Source organism: Lepisosteus oculatus, chromosome 14 (genome assembly GCF_040954835.1).
Source record: "Lepisosteus oculatus isolate fLepOcu1 chromosome 14, fLepOcu1.hap2, whole genome shotgun sequence".
In the NCBI taxonomy this organism is placed as follows: domain Eukaryota; kingdom Metazoa; phylum Chordata; class Actinopteri; order Semionotiformes; family Lepisosteidae; genus Lepisosteus; species Lepisosteus oculatus.
In genome coordinates this window covers 3,696,268-3,719,878 of record NC_090709.1, presented here as the reverse complement: position 1 = coordinate 3,719,878, position 23,611 = coordinate 3,696,268, and the positions used below count along the sequence as shown (strand labels likewise).

The following is a 23,611-nucleotide window of genomic DNA, read 5'->3' as shown; positions in this document are numbered from 1 at the left end:
TCCACATGAGCAGCTACTAACATTCAAGTTTATTTAAAAACCTTTTATCTGTCAGGCTGAGTCCAAAATGACGCCATAAGACACCTCCCCCACAACACCAGACCTTCTTTCAAACAACAACCACCAAACCTGTTTCATAACTCCAGCTCTAAACCACTCCCCTAATAAACCTAATCACAACCCCTAACAACCACACCCTCTAATACTCACACACCTGCTGCTCTGTGCAGATCCAGGAAGTGAAACTCAGAGATCACTTTAGTTTTACTGAAACAGCCTCACTACAGCTCCGTCTCTACTGCTCCTCTCTGTGCAGTTTTTACTTGTCAGAAAAATGGCAAAAGGCACTTTCCCATTTTCTCAGGACCAGTTTAGCTGCTCAGTGTGTCTGGATTTGCTGAAGAATCCAGTGGCTCTGCTCTGTGGACACAGTTACTGTATGGGCTGTATTAAGAACTGCCGGGATCAGGAAGATCGGACTGGGATCTACAGCTGCCCCCAGTGCAGACAGACCTTCACCCCAAGACCTGATCTTCACAGAAACACCATCCTGGCTGACGTGGTGGAGAAACTGAAGGAGACAGGGTGCAGTGGTCCTCCTCCTGCTCACAGTCCTGCTGACCCTGGAGACGTACTGTGTGATGTCTGCACTGGGAGAGAGAGGGGAGCTGTGAAATCCTGTCTGATGTGTCTGGCCTCTTACTGTCAGACTCACCACAATCTACACAATGAGCTCCACCCTGGACACAGACAGGAGCTGGCTGATGCCATAGGATAACTACAACACAAGATCTGCTGCACTCATCACAAATTGCTGAAGGTCTATTGCCGTACTGACCAGAAGTGTGTTTGTTATCTTTGTGTAATGGATGAACACAGAGGCCATGATACTGTCTCAGCTGCAGCAGGAAGGACAGAGAAACAGGTGAAGACTTTGAGTGTAGTAAGATGAAAAAAGGATATTTGGGATATTTGGGGCTCTAAGTGATCTCCAGACTGTATTTACTGTATCTGTAATGTTGGATCTCTCCACTGCTGAGTCCTGCTCATGTACTCAGCTGTGATCTACACTGGTTGCATCTCTGAAGTGTCTCCTGTTCTTCTGTCTGTTGTTCACGATCTCCTCCTCCTCACTTTCACTGTCTCCCTCTTTACTGTCCTCATTTAGCACCGATGAACCTGTACAACTACACAGCACACTCATCACCTCTAGAACAGACTGCACCCTCATTAATGCACAGCACACTCAACACCTCTAAAACAGACTGCACCCTCATCAATGCACAGCATACTCAACACCTCTAGAGCAGACTGCACCCTCATTAATGCACAGCACACTCAACACCTCTAGAACAGACTGCACCCTCATTAATGAAGTCCTAATTTAATTTCACCAGAACTGTATGATTAATAATAAACTTTATTTTTATTTTGCCTAAAAGTGGCAAAGCAATTTACAGCACAAAAAATGCACAGCGAGAGGAGAAGGTAGAAGGGAGATGGAAAAACAGCAGAAAAGCAAAGGGGTAGAAACAGACCCAGTTAAATTAAAACTCTTAATGAATAGAAGATTGTGAGTCTGGATTTGAAAGAACTCAGGGAAGGTGACTCTATGATATCCATAGGGATAGAATTCCAGAGCTCTGGGCTGCAGCAGGAGAAGCCCTGTCACCCAGAGTGCTGGCTTGGGGGACAGACAGGAGACCAGAATTAGAAGAGTAAAGGTTGTGAGGTGAGGTGGTGTCAAGCCATGCAGAGACTTTTAGGGGAGCATGAGGAATTTGAAGCCGACATGAAACCTGATAGAAAGCCAGTGCAAGGACTCCACTTGCACTAGACCTGGTCAGGATTCTGGCTGTCAAATTCAGGACATACTTGTAGTTTGTTGAATGTGGGTTTAGATACCCAGCAAGTGGAGCATTACAGTAGTCAATATGAGTAAAGATGAAAGAGTTGACCAGCTTTTCAGCAACAGTTAGCTTTGACATAGGACACAGCCTGGTGGTATTTCTGAGGCGGATGAATGATGTTTTGACAATTTGTTGCACATGTCAAGCCTGGATCAGATATTACCCCCAAGTTCTTCAATTTTGACTGTGATTCCAGTACAGTGTCATCCACAGATAAGGATACTGCATTGGTGTGCCAAGAAGCATGACTTCTGTCTTGTCGCAGTTTAAATGAAGGAAATTGTGAGTCATCCATGTGTTTATGTCAGAGAAGCAATTAGAGCAGAGACATGTCAGTGTCAGTTTAGTATGGACGTACTGTACTGCAGATTTAAGTATCATCAGAACTCATACACGCTGAAGGGTAGGGAGCCCAGTGTCAACCCCTTAGGAAGACCAGACTTAACAGGTCCAATTTAAGAGCTACAATCCCCAATAGAGACAAAGTGAAAGTGATCAGTGATTTAAGACTGGAACCATTTAAGAGCAGTGACAGAAACTCCAAACACAGTCTCAAGACAAGAAAGTGAGATGTCATGAGATGTCGAAAGCAGCACTGCGTTCAGTAAGAATGAGGACAGAAAGAATCGGGAGATATTAGAAGATCGTTAGTGACTTTGAGCAGGCCAGTTTCTGTGCTGTAAAGTTGTCTGAAACCACATTGGAGTCAAAGAGGATTAAGTAAAAGAAATTTAACAGCACATTCTAAACTTTTTGCAAAAAATGATACAGGGTGAAAGTTGTTCAGGTTGTCCAGAGCCATGATTCTTTTTCTCACACAGGGGTAACAGCAGCAGTTGTGAAGGCCACTGGTACCACATTAGTGCTCAAGGATTAATTTATTATAGTGAGGACTATGGGGCAGAAAGCAGTGAAACAGGATTGAAATAAAGTGCTGGAAATGGGATTTAATAGGAAGGTGGTGGATCTTAAACACATAAACCACTTAACTGTGGTATATTACCTTCACATACTTTATTAAATACAAGACTCAAGCTGGGTTCTGCTGGAGTCAGATCTGACACAAACGTTTCCTTTTCTCCTCTGAAATGATCTGAATTTCCCCAGAAGCAGACAAGATGTGAGATGTGGTCGGACACATGGTCTGCCTGGTCCAGAACCTCATCCAGTGGTCTAGCATGTCAGCCACAGGGTCTCCACTGACTGCAGGAGGAAACTAGTAGCAACTGGGCTCATCAGCACTGCTGAAATCTTCTGCTTTGAGGTGCAGAGAGCAGTTAGGACACAATATTGAGCTGTTGGAATGAAAACTGAATTTTCTACATTCTGTTTAAGATATAATTTATATGTTTCTATATTTCACTTCACATACTGATGTGCAGACCCAGGTGTGAGGTGTAAAACTTGAGCAGGAGGTGGAGACTCGTGCTCTGCTGCGTTGCACATGCTGCGGGTGTAGATTAGACTTGGAACAGGAGTGTGTCAGACAGGACCAGGAAACACATCTTGTGTGGATAAGACACCAGGAATACAGAGTGTGAATTTTCCAGGGTGACTCTAACGGGTGTCTCTGTGATGTGATTCTATTACAGCAGAAATGTCCAGAGTGTCTCTTTTTTTTTTCCACAGAAGCAGCCGTGCGCGACACAGACACAAACCCAGCAGAGGCTTCAGGAGAGAGAGAAGGAGCTGCAGGAGCTGAGACAGGCTGTGGAGTCACTCGGAGTGGGTATTGACCAGAGAAGTGGACGCACTGACACACATTTCCAAAGCTGGACACTGGACAGAACCCTTAGAAAACACAACATACAGCGTAATGTACTTTGAGTGTTTTCTTGTGTAATAATCTAATGTGTGTCTCCTCCCTCAGAGCTCTGCACACACCGCGGTACAGGACACTGACAGGATCTTTACTGAGCTGATCCGCTCCATTGAGAGAACACGCTCTGAGGTTACAGAGCTGATCAGAGCTCAAGAGAGGGCTGCTGTGAGTCAGGCTGAAGGACTTCTAGAGCGACTGGAGAAGGAGATCACTGAGCTGAAGAGGAGAGATGCTGAGCTGAACCAGTTCTCACACACAGAGGATCACATCCATTTCCTCCAGGTAACATCACTGCTCTGTGACTCTGCAGAACAGAAGGGTGTCTCTCACACAGAGCTGCTCCTGGCTTCTCCCCAGGAATGTGTGTTGTGTTTGACTGGAAACTCCTCTTTCTCTTCCCTGCTGCAGAATTTCCAGTCTGTCTGTGTCCCTCCTGGAGCTGGACACTCACCCAGCATCCCTGTCCGTCCACATTTCTCTCCTGAGGCAGTGAGGAGACCTGTCTCTGGACTGAAAGAACGACTGGAGGACGTCTGCAAGAAGGAATCAATAAAGATTTCCATGACAGGTTAGTGGTGAAAAACACTGATGTCTTTCTGGATAGCCTATGAATTTCTCTTATATTGTTAATGGATTTTCTGTTCAGTGATTGTATTTATCAGAGCAGCTTACCAGTCAATGATTCAAATTCTAGGTGAAATATCTTTAAAGTTTTAGTCTCACAAGTCTTTATGAGAGTAACTGTATTGTTAAATTGTGCTGTATGTAGTTCAACAGGAATGTTTTAATAGGAGCGACAGTCCCTGTATAGTAGAACAGTCCTGTTACCATAGGGGCTACAGTCTCAGTCCAGTAGATCAGTCCTGTTACCATAGGGACTACAGTCTCAGTCCAGTAGATCAGTCCTGTTACAATAGGAGCTACAGCCCAAGTGAAGCAGAATAGCTCTGTTATTCCTGTTAATCTGTTACAGCAGCCCTGATGAGACATTTCTCTGTGTGTCTCCCCAGTTACTGAAGTCTATAGTCTGCTGACTCCAGAACCCAGGTCCAGAGCAGAGCTTTTACACTGTGAGTCTGTTTTCGCAACAGCTCCCCCTTGAAATATACCTGGAGCTCAAACACAAAGCAGAAACAGTGATACATAAACTGATACACACTCTGACACACACACTGGTTCACACTCTGATACTTGCTGATACACGTCTGAATTCAGAAAGTCAAGCTTGCAGACAGTCACTCTGTGTGGATCAGAGAAACTCTGTGTAAGAAACACACAGATGGACAGAGACAGAAAATCCAGTGGGGGTCATTTTTTAAGAAAATGCACTTAATTACAACAATGTGTACAGCACACTTCATACAAAAAAATACAATTATAACAACAACACTTCAACAGAATTTAAATAGTCTCTAAGAGATTGATTGTTCATTATCAATCTTTCCATTTTGCAAGTGGTCAGTGAGGCTGGTTCACACAATAAGAGCCCCTCCAAGCCTCCTGGGTGTTACCACTGGCTGCAGTCCTGGCTCTGAAACTGCGATTGTCCATTTCTTAACAGGAGCACTAAGGAACAGGTTTTCTGGGTTTTCTTCAGCCCCTTTACAGGGCTCTCTGTCCTGTCCAGTGCACTTTTACCGTGGAGAAACCCCACCAGGCTACCTAGTTAAATAGCTTCATCCTACATGCCTCCGTTATGCTTCGTGAGCTGGAGGTTCCAGCTGACGGATCGCTGTCCCACCCCACATGTCTGGTCACTATTGATGATGTGGGGCTGGATGGTCCTCAGTCTGCTGGCTAGTAGCTTGGACAGGATCATTGACACCTCTCACTGTCTAGCTGATGTCCAGAGATCAGGCAGTGTGTCCAGTGAACAGGACATCTCTGTATCTCAGTCAGTGATACTGGTCACTGTGGGTACAGGTCATTCAGTCAGTGATACTGGTTTCTGTGGGAACAGGTCACTCAGACAATGTTACTGGTCACTGTTGGTAAAACTCACTCATGCTGTGAGAGATCACACAACAATGAGAAGCATATGACTGAGCATTGATCAGTTCTCAGTATCACTGCTGGTTCTTTATGAAATCACTGCTCACTGCTGTGGACAGACTGTGTTTCTTATCTTTCTCAATGGCTCAAGCTCCGGACTCCAGGGTGTCCTGTGATGTGTCTGTGTGTCTTATTGCCTTGTGCTGCTCAGTTTTATTGAGTGAGACTCCAGTCTTACAGCCACTGCTGCTCACCTCACTGACTCTGATCCACACTGCAGTGGAGACTGGGGATCCTGAAATGAACTGACTGCAGACTGTAGTATAAACTCTGGTATAATAAAAGGTATGAAGCAATAACAGTCTTTAGTACAATAAAGATCTACTCTCTCTCTCTCTCTCTCTCTGCAGATCCTGTGAAGCGAGCTCTTTTCCCTAAATCACGTATGTACACTGTGTGAAACTGCTGACTGACAGTAATGACTTTACTGACGTGTTATTACCAGTGAGCGACTGTGATTAACAGTGTCTGTGTCTCTGTGTTCCAGTGTGTGACTGTGATTAACAGTGTCTGTGTCTCTGTGTTCCAGTGTGTGTCTGTGATTAACAGTGTCTGGATCTCTGTGTTCCAGTGTGTGACTGTGATTAACAGTGTCTGTATCTCTGTGGTCCAGTTTGTGACTGTGATTGTCTGTGTTTCTATGTTTCAGAATGGCAGTGGCTGTGCAGTGCTGCAGATAGGTCTGTTTCCTGTTGAAGTTACAGACACAGTACTGCTATTGAGCGCTAATATTAATGAATATTGATTCCTGGTGAGAAATACACCAATAAAAGAGTAAGGAGAATGCGAATCAGTGTAAACTGAGTTTCACTGCAGGTTCACATCATATTCCTCATCTCCTTTCACAGTGATCATGTCTTTCAGCCAGTGGAGTCATGTCTGTGCTGGACTGATAAAGCTATAAAATCACCCAACCTAAATCAAAACCTTTTTACTACGAAAAGCTCACACTCTGTAGGAGACTACATGTCATGGGTACAAATCATGAGTCCTACACAATGAAGCATTTTAATAAACAGAGATTACAAAATCTTTTCTTACAATAATAACACAACTGATGGTAAGAACACTATTTCACTGCTGACCTCGTGATCTTGCATAATAACAATAATATCATGTGTCCCAATCACTGTACTGGGGCATGCAGGGTGAGTGCCCCCTACTGGCCCCATTAACACCTCTTCCATCAGCAGCCTCAGCATTCCCAGGAGTCTCCCCTCCAGGTACTGGCCAGGCTCACACTGCTGGGTCTCAGTGAGCTGCTGGTTGTGAGCTGTTTTCACACTGGTGCTCGATCTCCATCAGAGATACTAGACATAAATCCAGGGAACAGCACAGCCTGATAACCCATGCACTATAACACTATAAACTATATCTTCACATGACCTTTGCCCTGTTCACCTGTCTGGGGTATAACCCCAGTTTTGTCTATTCTCCACCAGGACACTACAGCTCAGTACTGACCCTCTCCTTTCTTCTGTACAGGTGAAGGCAGCCCCATCCCTGTCCTGCGTAAGTCCACTGTGTGTAAAATCACAGCTCCTGCTGGGCTCCAGCTCTCACCCTGCCAGTGTGCTGGGGAAGAGTGTGTGTGGAGGACAGAGCGGTATTTAAACTGGGGAGCTCCCAAAAGGGCAATTCTGTTGGATCAGGAAAGACCTGGACAACACTAACAGTGTATCATTAAAATAACACATCACAGTAGTCCATTCTGAAAAACGTCTATATTACTAATGTTTTTCTTTCAGTTCTTAGAACATGATCAATAAAAAGGATGTTTCACACTGGTTTCAGTGTGAACGAAGCTGAACTCCTGATTTTTAATACTGATACTGTATGTCTGAAGTTCTCTTGTAATTTTAACTTTTAGTCTCTTGAAAGAAACCAGTTCAAGAGAGCATTACTGGTCTCTAGTGAATTTCATTACCTCTGACCCCTGAATTTTGGTACTATAAGATTCATAATGAAAACTGTAGTGACATCTTTGTCTCAATATGGAGGCCAGTTTGTGACTGTGATTAACAGTGTCTGTATCTCTGTGCTCCAGTGTGTGTCTGTGATAAACAGTGTCTTTATCTCTGTGTTTCAGAATGGCAGTGGTTGTGCAGTGCTGCAGGTAGGTCTGTCTCTTCTTGAAGAAAGAGGTGTTGTTTTAAGCCCTAGTGTCTGGGGTTATTGAGGTCTTGAGTCCAGAAGGTCTCTTTAGTGTGATATGGTCTGTAAACAGAAGGAGATGTATTTCAATCTCATAATTCTGTAACATCCTACATGTGGGCTGTGAAGATCAATCAAAGTTTCATGGTGGTATTTCTATCTCCGTCCTGTGTTTCAATCTAATGGCCAGTATGAGTCTCTCCTGGACTGATAGTATAGAAAACTAATTTTCCCTGAAGGCCACGTGTTCTGGTCTCTGCTCACTCCTGAATAAGGGTCTACAGACTGAATGTGGCAGAACCAGTGACTGGAAAAACTGTGGAATATCAGGAGAATTCAGGAGCAGAGCCAGTCTCATAATAACAAGCTATTCAAATCCTAAGGAGAAACACTGTTAAAGGTTGTGGAAAAAAGGATGGTATAATGACAGTATTCTTTCCCTCTTGTGAGAGGCAGCAGTGGGACTCTGGTACAGGGGCTCCTCTGGGGCCTGTAGGCCTCCCTCTTGTCTGAGAAATGGCTGCTTCTCTTTACATGTCAACCAGGCTGATCGGTCAGCAAGAAGAAACATATAAGAGTTTATATTTATAAAATCACCTTTTCTTCGTCTGTTTCCCTCTTTCCTCTGACTGTGTTATTAGGATGTTCATACAAACAGAGTACAGACAGGATTGGCTTCTATATAGAGTACGTTCAGGCTGTGGGAAAAATAAACATTATCAGGCAGATAAACGTTATTGCTAAACAGCTCATGTTGTTGCTTTTTGTGTTTAAAATGATGATACAGTCAGGATGTTGAACCTCTTTAACCCCCAGCTCCTCAAAGGTCATTTCCACCTGGAGTGTTTGTAGCCTGAACATCTTGCAATATCTTGGACAGTAAAGAAAGTCCAGGCCTGGTTCAGGGTCTGAATTTAAGGGACCATCTGGACATTAAGTCTGAAACATCAGATTTATATATATCTTACTCAGTACTCAGTACACACTCTAGAAAGAAATATCCGCCACCCCAAAAAAACACATTTCATTTCTTCAAAAATGATTATTCAAATTATAGCACATGTAGATACCTATTGTTCCAGGCCATGCCCAATATATGTCTACTATTTATACTGGATAGGCTCTTTTTTACAGCCTTTCTATTCTCCAGGAGTAAAAACATAAGAACTGAGAAGAATCTCTTTGATCAGCAGACAATAGAAGGAGAGTATTTATTATATGTATTAAGTATTAAGAGTTTGTATTTAAGTATTAAATATCAGGAGAGTATTAAGTCAGTGTTCATTGGTCATCCGAATAAAGCTTCTTGAATTGAATTGATCAAAACCCCCATTCACAATGAACATGTATAAGCCCCGCCCCCTGTCTCTCAGTGGTCAGAGCTCACTGATTGACATCTGGTGTGTCCTATCAGAGAGGCTGACAGCTGAGCGCAAACAGTCTGAAGTCAGTATGAGCGCCTCTGTTTCTTTTTTTTCGCAAAACTTTTTTTTTATTAAACGAATAGAATTTACAAATACATCTACAACCAGAGGATCAGAAACAGGTACAAGAGATAAAAAACACAACAGAAAAAAACATTTAACCACCAGAGGTAATGAAGTAAATTATGTGATCAAATTTTATTTTTTACATATACCATGTTTTCCTTTCTTTTATTATTTCTCAATTATTTATAGAATTTAAATAATGTTTCAACATGCATGCATTTCCTGTATAAAATAAAAATCAGCACTCACTTTTTTACAAAACAAAAAAAAAGCTTTTCTTTTAAAACACTTCGAGTACCTCTGGCATTCATGAAAAACACATACACAAATGCAGATAACTAACTCTAAGATTGTCTAAATTATTGAGTTTTTCAAGAACCAGAACTATAACAGTCCTTAATACATAACTACAACATTCCAAACTAACACTAAATAAACATTAGTATAAACTGCTATAACAAATAAAACCAAACATAATCATTAACTGAGCAGTCACTGGGAGCATTTCTCCTTCCCTTCCACAAAGGACCTCGCTCCCACAAAGTAGGCTCTCCTCCCCTCTCTTCTGGCAGCTTCAACCTGGGGCCACAGCTGGTTCCTGGTGCTCCTGTCTGCGGCAGACAGGTCCTCTGCAAATCTCAGTTTGTTCTCATTCAAATACTCATTCCCCCTCGCCGCTCGCCACAGTATATCCTTTGCCGTCCTCTTGGTGAACTGTATTTTAATCGATCTGGGGCACACTTGCCCAGACATGTTCGCTCTCCCGAGCCTGTGAACAGTGTTGATGGCCGATATCACGCCCTCCTGGTCCGGCAGGGTCCTTTTACAGATACTCTTCACTGTTGCAACAATGTCCTTATTTTTCTGTAGTCAAAAAAAGCAAAAAAATAACATTCAGGTCATGAAAAACTCAAAAAAACTCCTCAGCCTCTAAACTTTACCTCCCACCTGAATGCCATCTTGAATGCTGCGCCTCTGTTTCTCTCTGGGTTTCTGGATGTGTTATTTCTGGTTTAAATTGAATACTTTGGATATTTCTTCACATTTTTAAAGTAAGTGTGAAGGTTTTCTTATATTTTAGCAAGATTGTGGTTTTGTAATTATATTGTTTTTGTGTAAAAACGGGCATTATACAGTCTTTGAATTCAGCACTGTTTTATTCTGCGTCATCAGGAAAATGGTCTTAGAGAAGATGAACGAGCTGCTAAAATGGGATTTGAAATAAACCGTTTTAACAGACAGGCGCTTCTCCAGTACTCTTTCCACGTCCCCTCCAGCTGCTTCACTTTTCTCTTTAGTTGCCATCGATTTTTTGTAGTACCATATATATACGATTGAGGTATCTTAGACTTCTCTTTTGAAGACCCAGCACTCCTAAATAAAGACATTTCACAGTATAATGGAGTTGAGTTGGAATGTAATCGGCAGGAGCCTGTTGTGATGTTTGCTGTTTTATTCCCCAGCTGCTGTGACTCTGGACCCTGATACAGCTCACTGTGTTCTCAGCCTGTCTGAGGATGGGAAGAGAGTGAGACAGGGACAGAGGAAGAGTCTCTCTGACAATCCTCACAGATTTGATCACTGGTCCTGTGTCATGAGCAGGGAGGCCTTCACCTCAGGGAGACACTACTGGGAGGTGGAGGTGAATGACTGGTGGACAATAGGGGTGACCAGAGAGTCTGCAGAGAGGCAAGGGGGGTTCAGCTTCTCTCCCCAGCAGGGTTACTGGTGTCTGAGCTCTTACCTCTCTGTTTTATCTGCTCTTACTGACCCTGTGACCCATCTCCCCCGCAGTCTGCAGGTGGGGGTGTGTGTGGATATTGAGGAGAGGAAAGTCTCCTTTTACACAGTGGAGTCCAGAGCTCATCTCTACACTTTCACTGACATGGTCTTCACTCAGGGAGAGAAGATCTATCCTGTCTTCAGGACTGTGGATCGTAATAAAGACCTTGAGCTGCTCCCTGCTGTCAGTGTGGAGATTAAACCCGTCACTGACTCATGAACACAGGCTGACTCTCTCCCAGCTCTCTGTCCCACTGCTCATACTGGGAGACAGGTTTAACGGTGGGTAGTGAGATGATGTCAAAAATCTAATAGTAATTTAAGATGATGTCGATGTTGTGTCATGTTTAAACATGTTATATTACAGTAAAAGATTTAAACAGGAAAATAACATTTACGAGAGAGGGAGATATTCCCCGCTACCAGCCTGCTGTACTCCTGACTTGTAAATATCTCTGGAAACCCTCTCGTGTTTTTTTTTTTTCAAATTTTGAGAAAATAAACTGAAATGAATTAAAAATGAAATCCCATGTGAGTCTCTCCTGCACGCGCCGATGACTGTAAAGCTGCCTGAACTGGGAGGGACCCGCTGACATCATCAGCCAGGCGGAATAGGCACTGTGATGCCATCAGAAAGTGGCTCAGGGTGTTTATGGGAGTTGTAGTTTGTAAGATGTTTAGTTCCTAATAAATTGATATAATCGCCCAGTGAAAGCTCTGTTTACCTTCATATGAAAGCCCAAAACACTAAACTGAACCCAAGATTTTACTTCTGTTTGGTGGCAGTGGCAAGTTTGTTTCTTCACGGACAGAAACTTGGGCTACTTGTCAGTCTTGTCTTCTGTCCTGGGCTATTTAATAATTTACTTTTTTCAATAGCCTGAAATTTCATTCAGATCTGTCCATGTAATGTCATACATTTTACTGCCCTTGTGTGTGTTTAACCCTTGTCGAATGGGTTGCAAATGTCTCTTCCCTGAGTACTGGCTGACACTAAAAAAAGCCTACAGGAGCTCTGTAAATGAAGATTTGTGTGTGCGCTACCCAACACACTTAGTTGCAGCAGTGTGGGTGTTTAAATGCTATTGGCTCATGAACAGTTCCCCCTATCCCAGTGCATTGCCTGTCTAATAGTGCCACATTCAATAAAACCAATAGAAAAAGAGATTCACAACGCAAAGCTGTGTCAATCTTCTGTGTAAAATATCGGTTTGTAAAAATTCGCTCTGAATCTGGACTGTAATTAACACTGTAAACATCCCGTTTGTATAAAAACAGGTGAGTGTAAATCTGCTTTGTTATTGTCGAGCTGCGTAAGAAGACAAGAAACATATATTTCCGAACCTTTAATTCAGTATGATGTGTTTAGTACTGTAGAGATCAATGACAATGTATGTATAGAAAAAAGGTGAGTGTGAATCTGGTATGTTATCGTCCAACTGTAAAAGGAGACAGGAAACCTTGCTATGCTTGGTCAAAAAAATGTCATAAAAACGAAAAAGTAAAGGCTGAGAAAGCATTCACAATGTATTTTATACACAAAGCAAGTGTTTTTGTAACTCTAAGAGATTTCGTGAATGCGCTACAGGCGTGCCAAAATCGTTTTCGAACTTCAAGCTAACTTTACCCCGGTATATAACCAATGTGAACCAACACTGCTTTACAAAGGAGGACGGTCTGATTTTATAGTTGATAATCTGGAGACCAGACCGACGTCTTCTCTGACGAGAAGAAAAGGTCAGGAGCCGCAGTATTTAATATAAATAAGAGATTTCATTTTTTTTCTGTGGCGCAACTATAACCAAACACTTAATCTCGGGGTTGTGAATTCGAGCTCCACGCTGGTAAGAAATCATATGGATTATCATAAATTTACTTTTTTAAAATAAAAAGTAATATTATAAAACTTTCCCGATACCAGTTTGCAGGTGATATGTTCTTTATAAAAATAATCTTTAGTATGGGATCAATAACCGCGCCGGAACAAATATCGGAAAGAATCGCCTGTCACTAAGGTATTTAAGTAAAGTAGAGATATAATCAGAAAACCTAAAAAACCTAAACCTAAACCTAAAAAAAAAAAACTTTCCGGATGCGGCTGCTGTAAAAATAAAATGACATCAAAGGCACAGTACAGAGTTCTGAAGCCTGCTCCACAGAAGAACTCGCTGAGATGAAAAGCTCGATATTCTACTGACAGGGCTATTCCCGTCAACTCAGTTTATTTCTGAAACAACGTTTTTCAAGAAAAACTTACACTTAGCAAAATTTGAAATAAAATACTTGCTTAAAAGTGCAGATTATTTTTTTCCCAAAAACTGTAAAAGGAGAAAACCGACCCGTTGGAGTCTCTGTCGTACCATTGCTCACTGCGGTCAGGTCGGTACTAAAATGATAGTAAGGTGATGGTTCAAGCACATCTAGGCACGCCTTTCTCACTGTTCCATCGTGAACATCACCTAGAGAAAAAGTGGCATGCAATGTTTAATACATTATTGACCTTATTAATAATTTGAGGGAATACAAATGCTTTGCATGTATCGAATTACAGCACATAACAACTGACTACCTGAGTCGATATCACCGGGCAATTTCCAATAATGACCAATTTCAGAAACTTTAAGAAAAATAAGATTCCATATCTTGGAATGTAGGGCGGGAGAATTCATTTATACTCCTGTTGCATCTTGAGCTAAACTTTTTTTTTTAATATGACGCAGATTTGCTCAAGATACTTGTAATCGCCTTAAAGAGAGTTTTAATGAAAACGTACATCGGCTAGCTCTCCACTGTTAATTGACAGAACTTTTGAAGAAACTGTTCTTATATAAGCAACATACAAATTACACATCTTAATGAACATGAAGGGAAATCTATGGAAGCCCGTATCCGCCAGGGAGTAAAAAAAACGCGCTATGGTATCTCATTGTATGTGCTTTTTTGCTTAAAAAAGGTCTTCTTTAGCTCAGCTGCCAAGACCTGGATTCGAGCCAATGCAGTGAGGCACGAACTAGGGTGGGAGCTGCGAGGGCACAAGCCCTAGAACCCGAATCCGTTACAATAACAAAAGGAAAGACATTGGAATATGGGCTATTTCGAAGTCGCAAATGTGAGATATAAAGCCGGAATTCTGAATTACTAAGTCGCAATTCTGAGTTGCTAAGTCGGAATTCTGAGATACCATAGCGGTTTTTTTTTTACTCCCTGGCGGAAACGGGCTTCCATAGAAATCCGGGTTGTGAATAACAACTGTCACTACACACGATTGAGTTCTTGAGTCTGGCACCTAAGACCACTCAGCCATCCTGACAAGCAGTGGAGGATGCCCGTTACTTTGTCAAAGGATTATTAGCTACTTTTCTTTTCTTATTATTACAGAGATTTCTACATTGCAAGGCAATTGACTATTTAGATAAAGGTATGTCGTGGTAAGCAAACCAGGCACGGACGGGGTTTGAACCCGTGCTCTTTGGTTGACGAGACCGACGCCTCACCACTTGGCCACCGCGCCCACAGTCTAATTTTCTTTCCCATCAAGGCTAATACATTTTGAAAATAAATAAAAAAAAATCTGCACAAATTGCAATGGCAGGAGAAGTAAAACAAATATGATTATGATGTACAGTAATTGTTCACTTAGTGAAATACTCACTTTTTTGGCACACTGAATATAGTTCTTCTGTGGAGCTGGCTTCAGACTCTGCTTATAGCGCCCGTCAAATAAAATAGATATTTTATTTTTACATGAAGACGCAATCCGAAATGTATCTCTGCAGTTTTAGAAAAGTTTTGAATGACATATTTTATACAACGCACAAACCGTATTCTAATTGCAGACTGCAGATCTGTGCAGCAATCGTACTACATTTTACTGTGATTCTGAAATATGTCGAGCAAACATATTCAGGTTTCCTTGAACTTTTAATAAAAAACGACTTCGCTTTCAATCTCTGATGTCACTGTAAACATCGGACGTGATGTTCCGCAGATGTGCAGTGTGTGCCTTCTTGTCTTATTCAAGTTTACTGGATTTTTGAAACGAAAATACAAACTGGACAGTTTCAGACACATGAAGACTCATAAATGTCACTACAAATGACAAATTTGTAGTGTAAATCCGCCGGGCTGATTTACGTGTCTGACCATCTCTCTCCTCCCTCTTTTGCAGTGAGCACTATTTTTTCATTGTCTTCCCTTGTAGTTTCCTCGCTCTTTTACTGTCCCTTTCTCCCACGGAGAGACGGAAAACATGCCGAAATCGTTTTCACCCTGTGTTTGTGCAACGTCAGTGTGTGAAGGGCAAATAGTCCAGTGGCGCAATCGGTCAGCTCGCGGTACTTATACAGCAGTGCACAGCGGAGTCATGCCGAGGTTGTGAGTTCGAGCCTCACCTGGAGCAGTGTGGCGTGTCTTTAGCAACTGTCCACTTTAGCTACTGCTACTTATAGGTCGTCCTTAACACCTTATCTAACGGGATTGTAGTCTGTTAGGTATTTGCTGGAGATCCGGTCTAAATTAACATCAAAGGAACAGGTAAAGGTTTATTCCACGTCACACCCGAAGAAGGGTCCACGTCGTGTTTCCTTCTCTTTTGAGCATGGAATAAACCTATACTTTTTCCTTTGCAGCTTACGCATGCCGACGCAGGTCACTACTTAATTTCCCATCAGTTGTGGACCCCCTGCTGATCTGTACACAGATAGATGAGAGATATCTTCTTAGACGAGAGGTCTACTGGGACTAAGGGAGCACAATGGGGTACCGAAGACTTGAAAAAGCTCTCGCATTTGATTTTTTGTTGTTTCCCAGATTTGTTTTTAATGTTATTTTTGTTTTGAAGTTATTCCGTTAGTATTTTTTAATTTTATTTTCTGTAGTCGTTAGACTACTACAGTGATTTACCGAGGTTCCCGGAAGGCTTCTTGCATTGTGGTTGTTGTGTTTTTGGGTTACAAGTATTTTATGGGACTAGTAAACTTAAGTTCTTACATTCTACCTGAAATTACCACATAAACTACTACTCTGTTTTTCCTTTTTTTTTAATAAAGGCACAAATTATGTTTTTTTTTTTCTTGTGGCTGATTGGCAATGTCCCTACAACGGCTGAGAAGTGTGGTTTAAAACTTTACGAGTCAGGTAGGAGTCGAACTTACAATCTTCTGATCCAACATCAAACGCATTATCCATTGCACCACTGACCCTGATACTCTAATGACACCACTGTGAGCTTTGTGCTGCTATTAGTAATACTATACATCGCTCTGGTCCACATTTTCTAAATTAAATTCACATGTTTTCTACTTGTATTTAGCTACTAGGTCTTTCATTTGGTCTGTTTAAAAAATAGCATCTCTTTAAGATAAGATATCACGTTGTAGTGTGCTCTCTGAAGGCACCAGTTCTGTAGGGTTTGGGCATTTACTGGGACAATTATTAATTGTAGCAGTAAATCACAAAATTGATTCTTTTGATGGCTTTAGAATCCAACCATGTGATATAACTCAAACAACGCACACACACAGGTACTAATACACGAGGATACATTTATTAATACATAGAATATGCATATAAACCTAACAGATCTTATCGAGAGGGTTATCAGAATACAAAAGGTATATATCCAGTCAGTTACAAAGTGTTACATATATTAAGAGGACATACGTTCAGTATATCATTCATTTAGACTGTGTCGTAAATGAACTTGGTTATAACTTCTACATTAGATACTCAAAACAAGTACATAACCCTTAGGAATTAAATTGATATCAACTGGTTGGGACAACAATTGAATTCTCGAGCAGTAATGCAGTGAAGTTGAATACTCATCCAATCTCTGGGGATTCAGATCTCCTGCGGGCACAAAGAAACAGTTGCACTCTGTTGCTGTCCAATCCGCGCTCTCTGGCTCGTGCCAGGCTGTGCTGTGCAGCTTGCGACGGTGCGCTGCTGATGCTCACTGTTGGCTTCAACTAGCAAAGTTTGTGCACAGGAGAAAAGATGACTGTGGGTCCCAGCAAGTCAGGAAGAGGACCGGTTCGTTCCTGATGAAGAGCTAGTTCTGAATAGTGATTCAGCTGTCCACAGTTCTGACCTGTTCACGGGGCTTGCTGCTGGTGCTAACCTTGGGTGGATCCTCTGATTACTCTCTGGCAACCTCCGCTCTAGACTCTTAGAACAAAGGAAAGTTCTGGCACTCAGACACACTGGCCGTTCCGTGGTTGTCCGGGCTGAGTCTCAGGATAGTCAAGAGGCACGCTGCGAGAATGTCCTGCCCTTGGGAGCCTTCTGCTCCTGGGCCGTCCTGCCCTGGAATTCTCCTTTGAATTCCCTTTAGAAAAGTCCACAGAATTCTCCTGGAGCTCTGTGTTGCCTGTTTTTACCTGGAGGAACTTCAGCTCATTCATTGGCTGAAAGTTCCATGGGCATTAGAGTCCCACGTGGGTTACTCGGCCCTACCAGTCCCTGATTGGTTGATCAAGGTGAGATATGAGTCACTTACTCCTGACACTTAGGAATGCAGTCCAGATGTCCATCTGGCACTCCCTAGACAGATAGGCGCCAATGGATGACCATTGATCATGATAGCCAGGCTTAGCTAAGTACATCCCCCTTTGGGAGCTGTCCCTTATCAAAAGAAAACATATTTAAATCAGCCTGCATGAATAGCTTCTCTGTGGCGGCACCACAGTGATGTAGGGAGAGATGAGGCCTCATTTGGGAAAGCACAGCAACACTTAATTCTGTCTTATTAACAAGCATTGCCGCTACAGCATTTAAAAATAAATCCAGAGTGGCAAAAGAAAACAAAGCCTTATACATGCGATGCAAGTGCTCTACCATTGAACTAAACTCCTGAGAGGCACTTTTGCCTGTGGTTCTTTAATTGTGTTAGGAAGAGTGAAGCGTCTACACAGTGTACAATTTAAAGGTTGAAGCAAGACAATCAGATGCAAGGAGAATTCAGAAAATGAGCCTCTGCTTTATCGTTTACTGAGGTTCCGATGAACGTCTAAGTGAAAGACAAATTCACTATTTTCACTTTTTGTTTAAAGAATACTTTTATCACATGTTCTGCACAGTGCTCTTTTCTACACTCCTGATTTGAGTATCCCCAGGTAATTAAAAAAAAACAACAAAATTGCGATATATTGAATATTATTTATGTTTTCATTTATATTCACTCGTGCCAAAAGCTTGTATTCTCTGCATATATCAGGATGTTGAAATAAGCCCAATCACATTTAGAGTAGATAGTATTTAGGTCAAAGCTAATTCGAAGTGTGTGTCGCAGGATGTGGGCCATTGAGGCAGTAACAGGCCGGGATTGATTGGGTTATGTTGATTAGTGTTGCAGGATGTGGGCCACGGAGGCAGAAACAGGCTGTGATTGATTAGATTATGTTGATTTCCGGGATGGTGTCAATGTTGCCTCTCACACAAGGGGGGCAACTGCAGTTGTCCCAATGAATACCGTCTAGCAGGAACAGTCAGTAAAAACGGTCACACCCAAGCAATTAGGTATCAAGGCTTGGAGGTGTGAGGAGTCGATGAGCCAGTTTTAGCCAGACCAAGGGGTGAACTGATAAGGTCCCATGACACCTAGCTCGGCACTCCCACACCCCTCAAACAACACAAGCTTCCTCCTGGAAAAATACTAAGCAAACCCGATTCTGACAGGGACAGCAGAAAACCCCCTGAAAGGGATTGGATAGGAGTGGGATAAAAAGACCTGAGACAGAACAGAGGGGGCTCCTGATTCCCACTGGACCCTGGACACGACACAGGTAGCACAAGGGAAACTGCACGGAGGTACTGTGCAGAGACTTCTAATACCGGAAGGCAAGGAACAAGGAAACTGACACAGCTAGCTGATTCAAACTGAGGGGAATGTAATACCCCAATCACATTCTTCCTGAGAGTAACACATTGATAAGTAAAGAGACTCAGTCACAAGGCTTTTGTCTCTGTCGAGCAGGACTCTCAGCCTGAGGGTAAGGAGTTCAAGTCCTGGCTGTGTCCTCATGTTAACTTTCAATTTAGTTCCTAGTGACAGTAACACGGTGATCAGTACAGAGATTTGCTTGTCAGAAGCTCTAATGTAGAGGTGAAGTATGGAGTCATGGCTCAGTCTCAGTCCATGAGATTTATGATTTGTTTTCAGTTTAATTCCTCCTGAAATGTCAACACACTGATCAGTAAAGAGACTGGTCCTGTGAGTGTGTGCTTCTGTACCTCACCGGTTACAACTGTGGGCTCACAGTCACCTGGTTGTGGGCTCAAGTCCTGGCTGTGATTGCATGTTGTTTTTCAGTATAATTCATAGCAACAGTAACACATTGCTAAGTCAACAGTTAGGGGTTGAGCTTTATGGTCCAGAGGTTAAGAGTTTGGGCTTGTGGCTGACTGGTGGTGGGCTCAAATCCTCCATGAGACCTGTGGTTTTTCAGTGTAATTCTTCCTAAAATGTCAACACACTGATAAGTGTGAAGAGAGGGAGTTTGGGAGTGTGTGCCTCTGTAGTGTGGAGTTTAAGACTGTGGGCTCAGTGTCAGAGGCTGGGGGGATCACATCCTGCTTCTGAGTGCAAGCTGGTTTTCAGTTTAATCCTTAGTGACAGTCGCACATTGATAAGTAAAGAGATTGGGGCTGGACTTTGTGGCTCTGTTGAGTAGGGGCTAAGACTCTGGGCTGTAAGGGTCTCGGCAGGGCTGTGCGTTTCAGTAGGGATAATAATAATTGCTTACACTTATATAGCACTTTTCTGGACACTCCACTCAAAGCACCACCAATGTGCAGCATCCACCTGGATGATGCGATTGCAGCCATAGTGCTCCAGAACGCTCACTGGGGAGGAGAGCAGAGTGATAAAGCCAATTCATAGATGGGGATTATTAGGAGGCCATGATTGGTAAGAGCCAATGGGAAACTTGTCCAGGACACTGGGGTAACACCCCTACTCTTTTCCAGAAATGCCCTGGGATTTTTAATGACCACAGAGTCAGGACCTTGGTTTTACGTCTCATCTGAAGAACAGCGCTTGTTTATAGTATAGTGTCCCCCATCACTATACTGGGGCATTAGGACCCACATAGACTGCAGGGTGAGCACCCTCTGCTTGCCCCACTAACACCTCTTCCAGCAGCAACCTTAGTTTTTCCCAGGAGGTCTCTCATCCAGGTACCGACCAGGCTCACACCTGCTGAGCTTCAGTGGGGCTGCCAGCTGGGAGTTATATGGCTGTTGCCCAAAATAGGGAAAACTACTAGGGCACCTGATACTAGTATTTCATGAGACGAACAGCCAACTCAGGGGATGTCTTCACAATTACTTCTCAATACTAGTACTGTATGTATGAATACTCGTGATGTATTCACAATGTCGGCGGATTTCATCAGAGCAGCCGGTACCATCAGACCTTCTCATGGGAGCTGAAATGTTCTCTGTGAAAGGTTACAGCATGCCATGTTCTTTTAATATGTGTGATCTACTGAATTATTAATGTGATGGCTGCTTATTTCCGTAAACAGACTGGACCCCGATCCCCATCCCCAAATCCAGTCAAACCCCCCATGAATCACTCCAGACGAAAGAGAACCAGCCTCTTTCCTCCTCCTGTGTTTTACACGCAGCTGGGGGGGGGGAGAGTCATGGTCATGCCCTGAGCATCGGGATGGTGGGGTGTCTAATTAGCAGACAGAGGTCTGAATTAAAGCCCATCGTAAGAATTAACTTCATGGTTTCTACCACTATTGTGCAAGCAGGAAAACACTGTGAGATTTAGAAATGTAGAAAAAGACTAAGGTGACACACCTGGGCCAATTTTCCTAGATGCCAATGAACCCACTAGCATGTCTCTGGACTGTGGGAGGAAACCCACATGGACACAGAAAGATCATACATATTCTACACAGATAGAGCACTCCGGGAGTCAGAACTGGGGCCGCAGCGCTGTAAGGCACTATGCTGTTCTATATATCTGAAGTACAACCAGCGGGAAGAAAGCAGACCTAGAGTCCTCAGCTTCCTGTCTTGAAGCAGTCACCTGACCAATGGTCTGCTTCCAAATCAGTCAGGTGACGGAGGATGGCACAGGTCAACCCCCCCACCCCACCCCAATGCATTCTGGGAAATGTAGTTTCAGACACGAGCTGCCATCTTTGTCAGACCTTCGTCCCCTCTTGCACCACACGATCGAGACAGCAGAGGACCCGCTGATGGGCAGGGGATTTAAAGCAGGGGCCCCTCGAGGCCCATCTGCCTTCACCATACAGAGGTTCGACGAAAGGCACGTCATTCCTCGCCCCCCCAGAAATAAGGGGTCAAGCCTCTGGTACAGATAATCACAGCAAAAAAAGCCACTACTAAAGAGGTGCTGATCGACTTTTTATTGCGTGTGAAGAGCATCGCCGGAGCCCCAAGAACCCCATGGTGGGGGCGAAGGGAGAAGTCGACCCCTTCAGAGCGGTGGATATCCCAGCAGCCCCCCCGACTTGAAGCACCGCCCTACTTCGGCCCCTCAACAGCCTTCCCAGCATCTTGGTCCGACAGCTCCCGGAGGGTGGGGGGGTTCAGCTTGTCCAGCTGCACCACCACGCTGTCGTACTCATGCTGCCACTGCTCCTGGCTTAGGGCCGAGGGGCTGACCTCCAAGAACCTGTAGGCCTCCTTGGACTGCAGGATGAACATCCCGCGGACGTGCATGCAGACGTTGCAGAAGCTCTTCCAGATCTGCGGTGAAGGGGAGGAGAAGCACAGACGTGAGGCTGAGCCGAGTGGTGCGGGGAAACATGAGATCTCACTGCCGCGGGGCAGAGAAGAAACGCTCCTTCTGCTGGCGATCCTTCTGCTGTGCGCTGTTGTCTGAACCACGTGACTCCATTTCCCCAATCAGACCCACGTGGTTGGGATAAATAGCAGCAGATCTTATAATAAAAATTAATAAGTGCTTACACTTATATAACACTTTTCTGGACACCTCACTCAAAGAGCTTTACAGGTAATGGGGAATCCCACTACCACCACCAATGTGCAGCCCTCACCTGGATGACGCGACGGCAGCCATAGTGCGCCAGAACGCTCACCACACATCAGCTCTCAGTGTGGAGGAGAACAGAGTGATGAAGCCAGTTCAGAGATGGGGATTATTAGGAGGCCATGATTGGTAAGGGCCAATGGGAAATTTGGCCAGGACACCGGGGTTACACCCCTACTCTTTTCGAGAAACATCCTGGGACTGTTAATGAGCACAGAGAGTCAGGAACTCGGTTTTATGTCTCATCAGAAGGACGGCACCTGTTTACAGTCCAGTGCAGGGTGAGTGCCCCCTGGTGGCCCCACTACCACTTCTTCCAGCAGCAGTTTTTCCCAGAAGTCTCCCCTCCAGGTACTGACCAGGCTCACACATGCATAGCTTCAGTGGGTTGCCAGTTGCCATCTTGGGTGCAAGAGGGGGTTTGAGTCCGTTCAGTGAAGCGCAGTTGAGAGCAACAGGATTTATCCCTGCCGCACCAAGGCCTGGAGATAACGTGGACCAATCGGAATCAAAACGCACCCATCAGCCCGCCAGGAATCATCTGCTCGCTCGGGGGGGCGCACCTCTATCCCAGAAGGCATTGGGGGGCGGTCCACATGTCTCGCAAACCCTTGCAGGGATAATCCACCCGCAAGATTATCCCTGACCACTGAAAGGATCTGACCGAATTCTAGCCGAGAAGGCAATGGGGGCCCTTTGGATGTTTAGCACATGACTACTCTCTGACCCACAGCTAAAGCTCATGATCACCTGCGTCCCCTGTGAAACCTCCCACCTTGCTCTTCAATCTCGTAGCCTTTGGTCTCCGTCGCCTTAGGCTACACTTTTGACTCTCGTTTTTCTTATTCCACTTGACAGGGTGATGACAGAACAGCCTCCCCACGACACCACCTGCGCCTATACAGGACAAGCACTGCACCCATCAGAAGCCACAGTAACCACTGCATCGGCAGCTCAGGGGCTGCCTGTAGGATTGTTGGTGCTGCAGCACAATGTCTGGACAAGTCAGAGTGTCTGGGGTGTGCAGGACAAAGATCTGGGCCAACAGGTACCAGATCAGAGAAGCTCAACCCGCCAGGCAGGACAGCTCTGTCCACCCCCGCTCTGAGATTGATCTACAGAATCACTCTGGGAAAAAAAACAACACTGACCGGCTCGGCCTTATCCAGGCTGGACAGGAAGTCCATCTCGCAGTCCTCCAGGAAGTCCAGCATGTCCTCTCCGGCGAAGGTCCTCTGCTTGAGGTTGTTCAGCGCCAAGCCGGTCGTCTCCCAGAACTTCTTCATCTGCAGCAGGATCTCCTGGATCTTGGTCAGGCACTTCTGGACCTCCGCTAGCATCTTGGGATCTCCAATGGATCCTGGGAGGC

The 23,611-nt window shown here is 44.0% G+C and overlaps 1 protein-coding gene and 1 non-coding gene across 2 annotated transcripts; one reads left to right on the top strand and one right to left on the bottom strand.

The window, feature by feature from the left end:
- The first annotated feature begins 267 nt into the window (after window positions 1-267).
- LOC102683083 (E3 ubiquitin-protein ligase TRIM39-like) lies at window positions 268-12,008 on the top strand. Its single transcript, XM_069198298.1, has 9 exons — window positions 268-925; window positions 3,540-3,635; window positions 3,781-4,014; window positions 4,141-4,300; window positions 4,743-4,802; window positions 6,135-6,167; window positions 7,270-7,296; window positions 7,874-7,900; window positions 10,892-12,008. Exons 1-9 carry the CDS (start codon window positions 866-868, stop codon window positions 11,428-11,430), a joined length of 1,236 nt encoding a protein of 411 aa, XP_069054399.1. The 5' UTR covers window positions 268-865; the 3' UTR covers window positions 11,431-12,008.
- Window positions 12,009-14,649: 2,641 nt separating this feature from the next.
- On the bottom strand, window positions 14,650-14,721 carry trnat-cgu (transfer RNA threonine (anticodon CGU)). The gene has a single exon. It is a non-coding gene; the product is annotated as a tRNA-Thr (tRNA).
- Window positions 14,722-23,611: the final 8,890 nt, after the last annotated feature.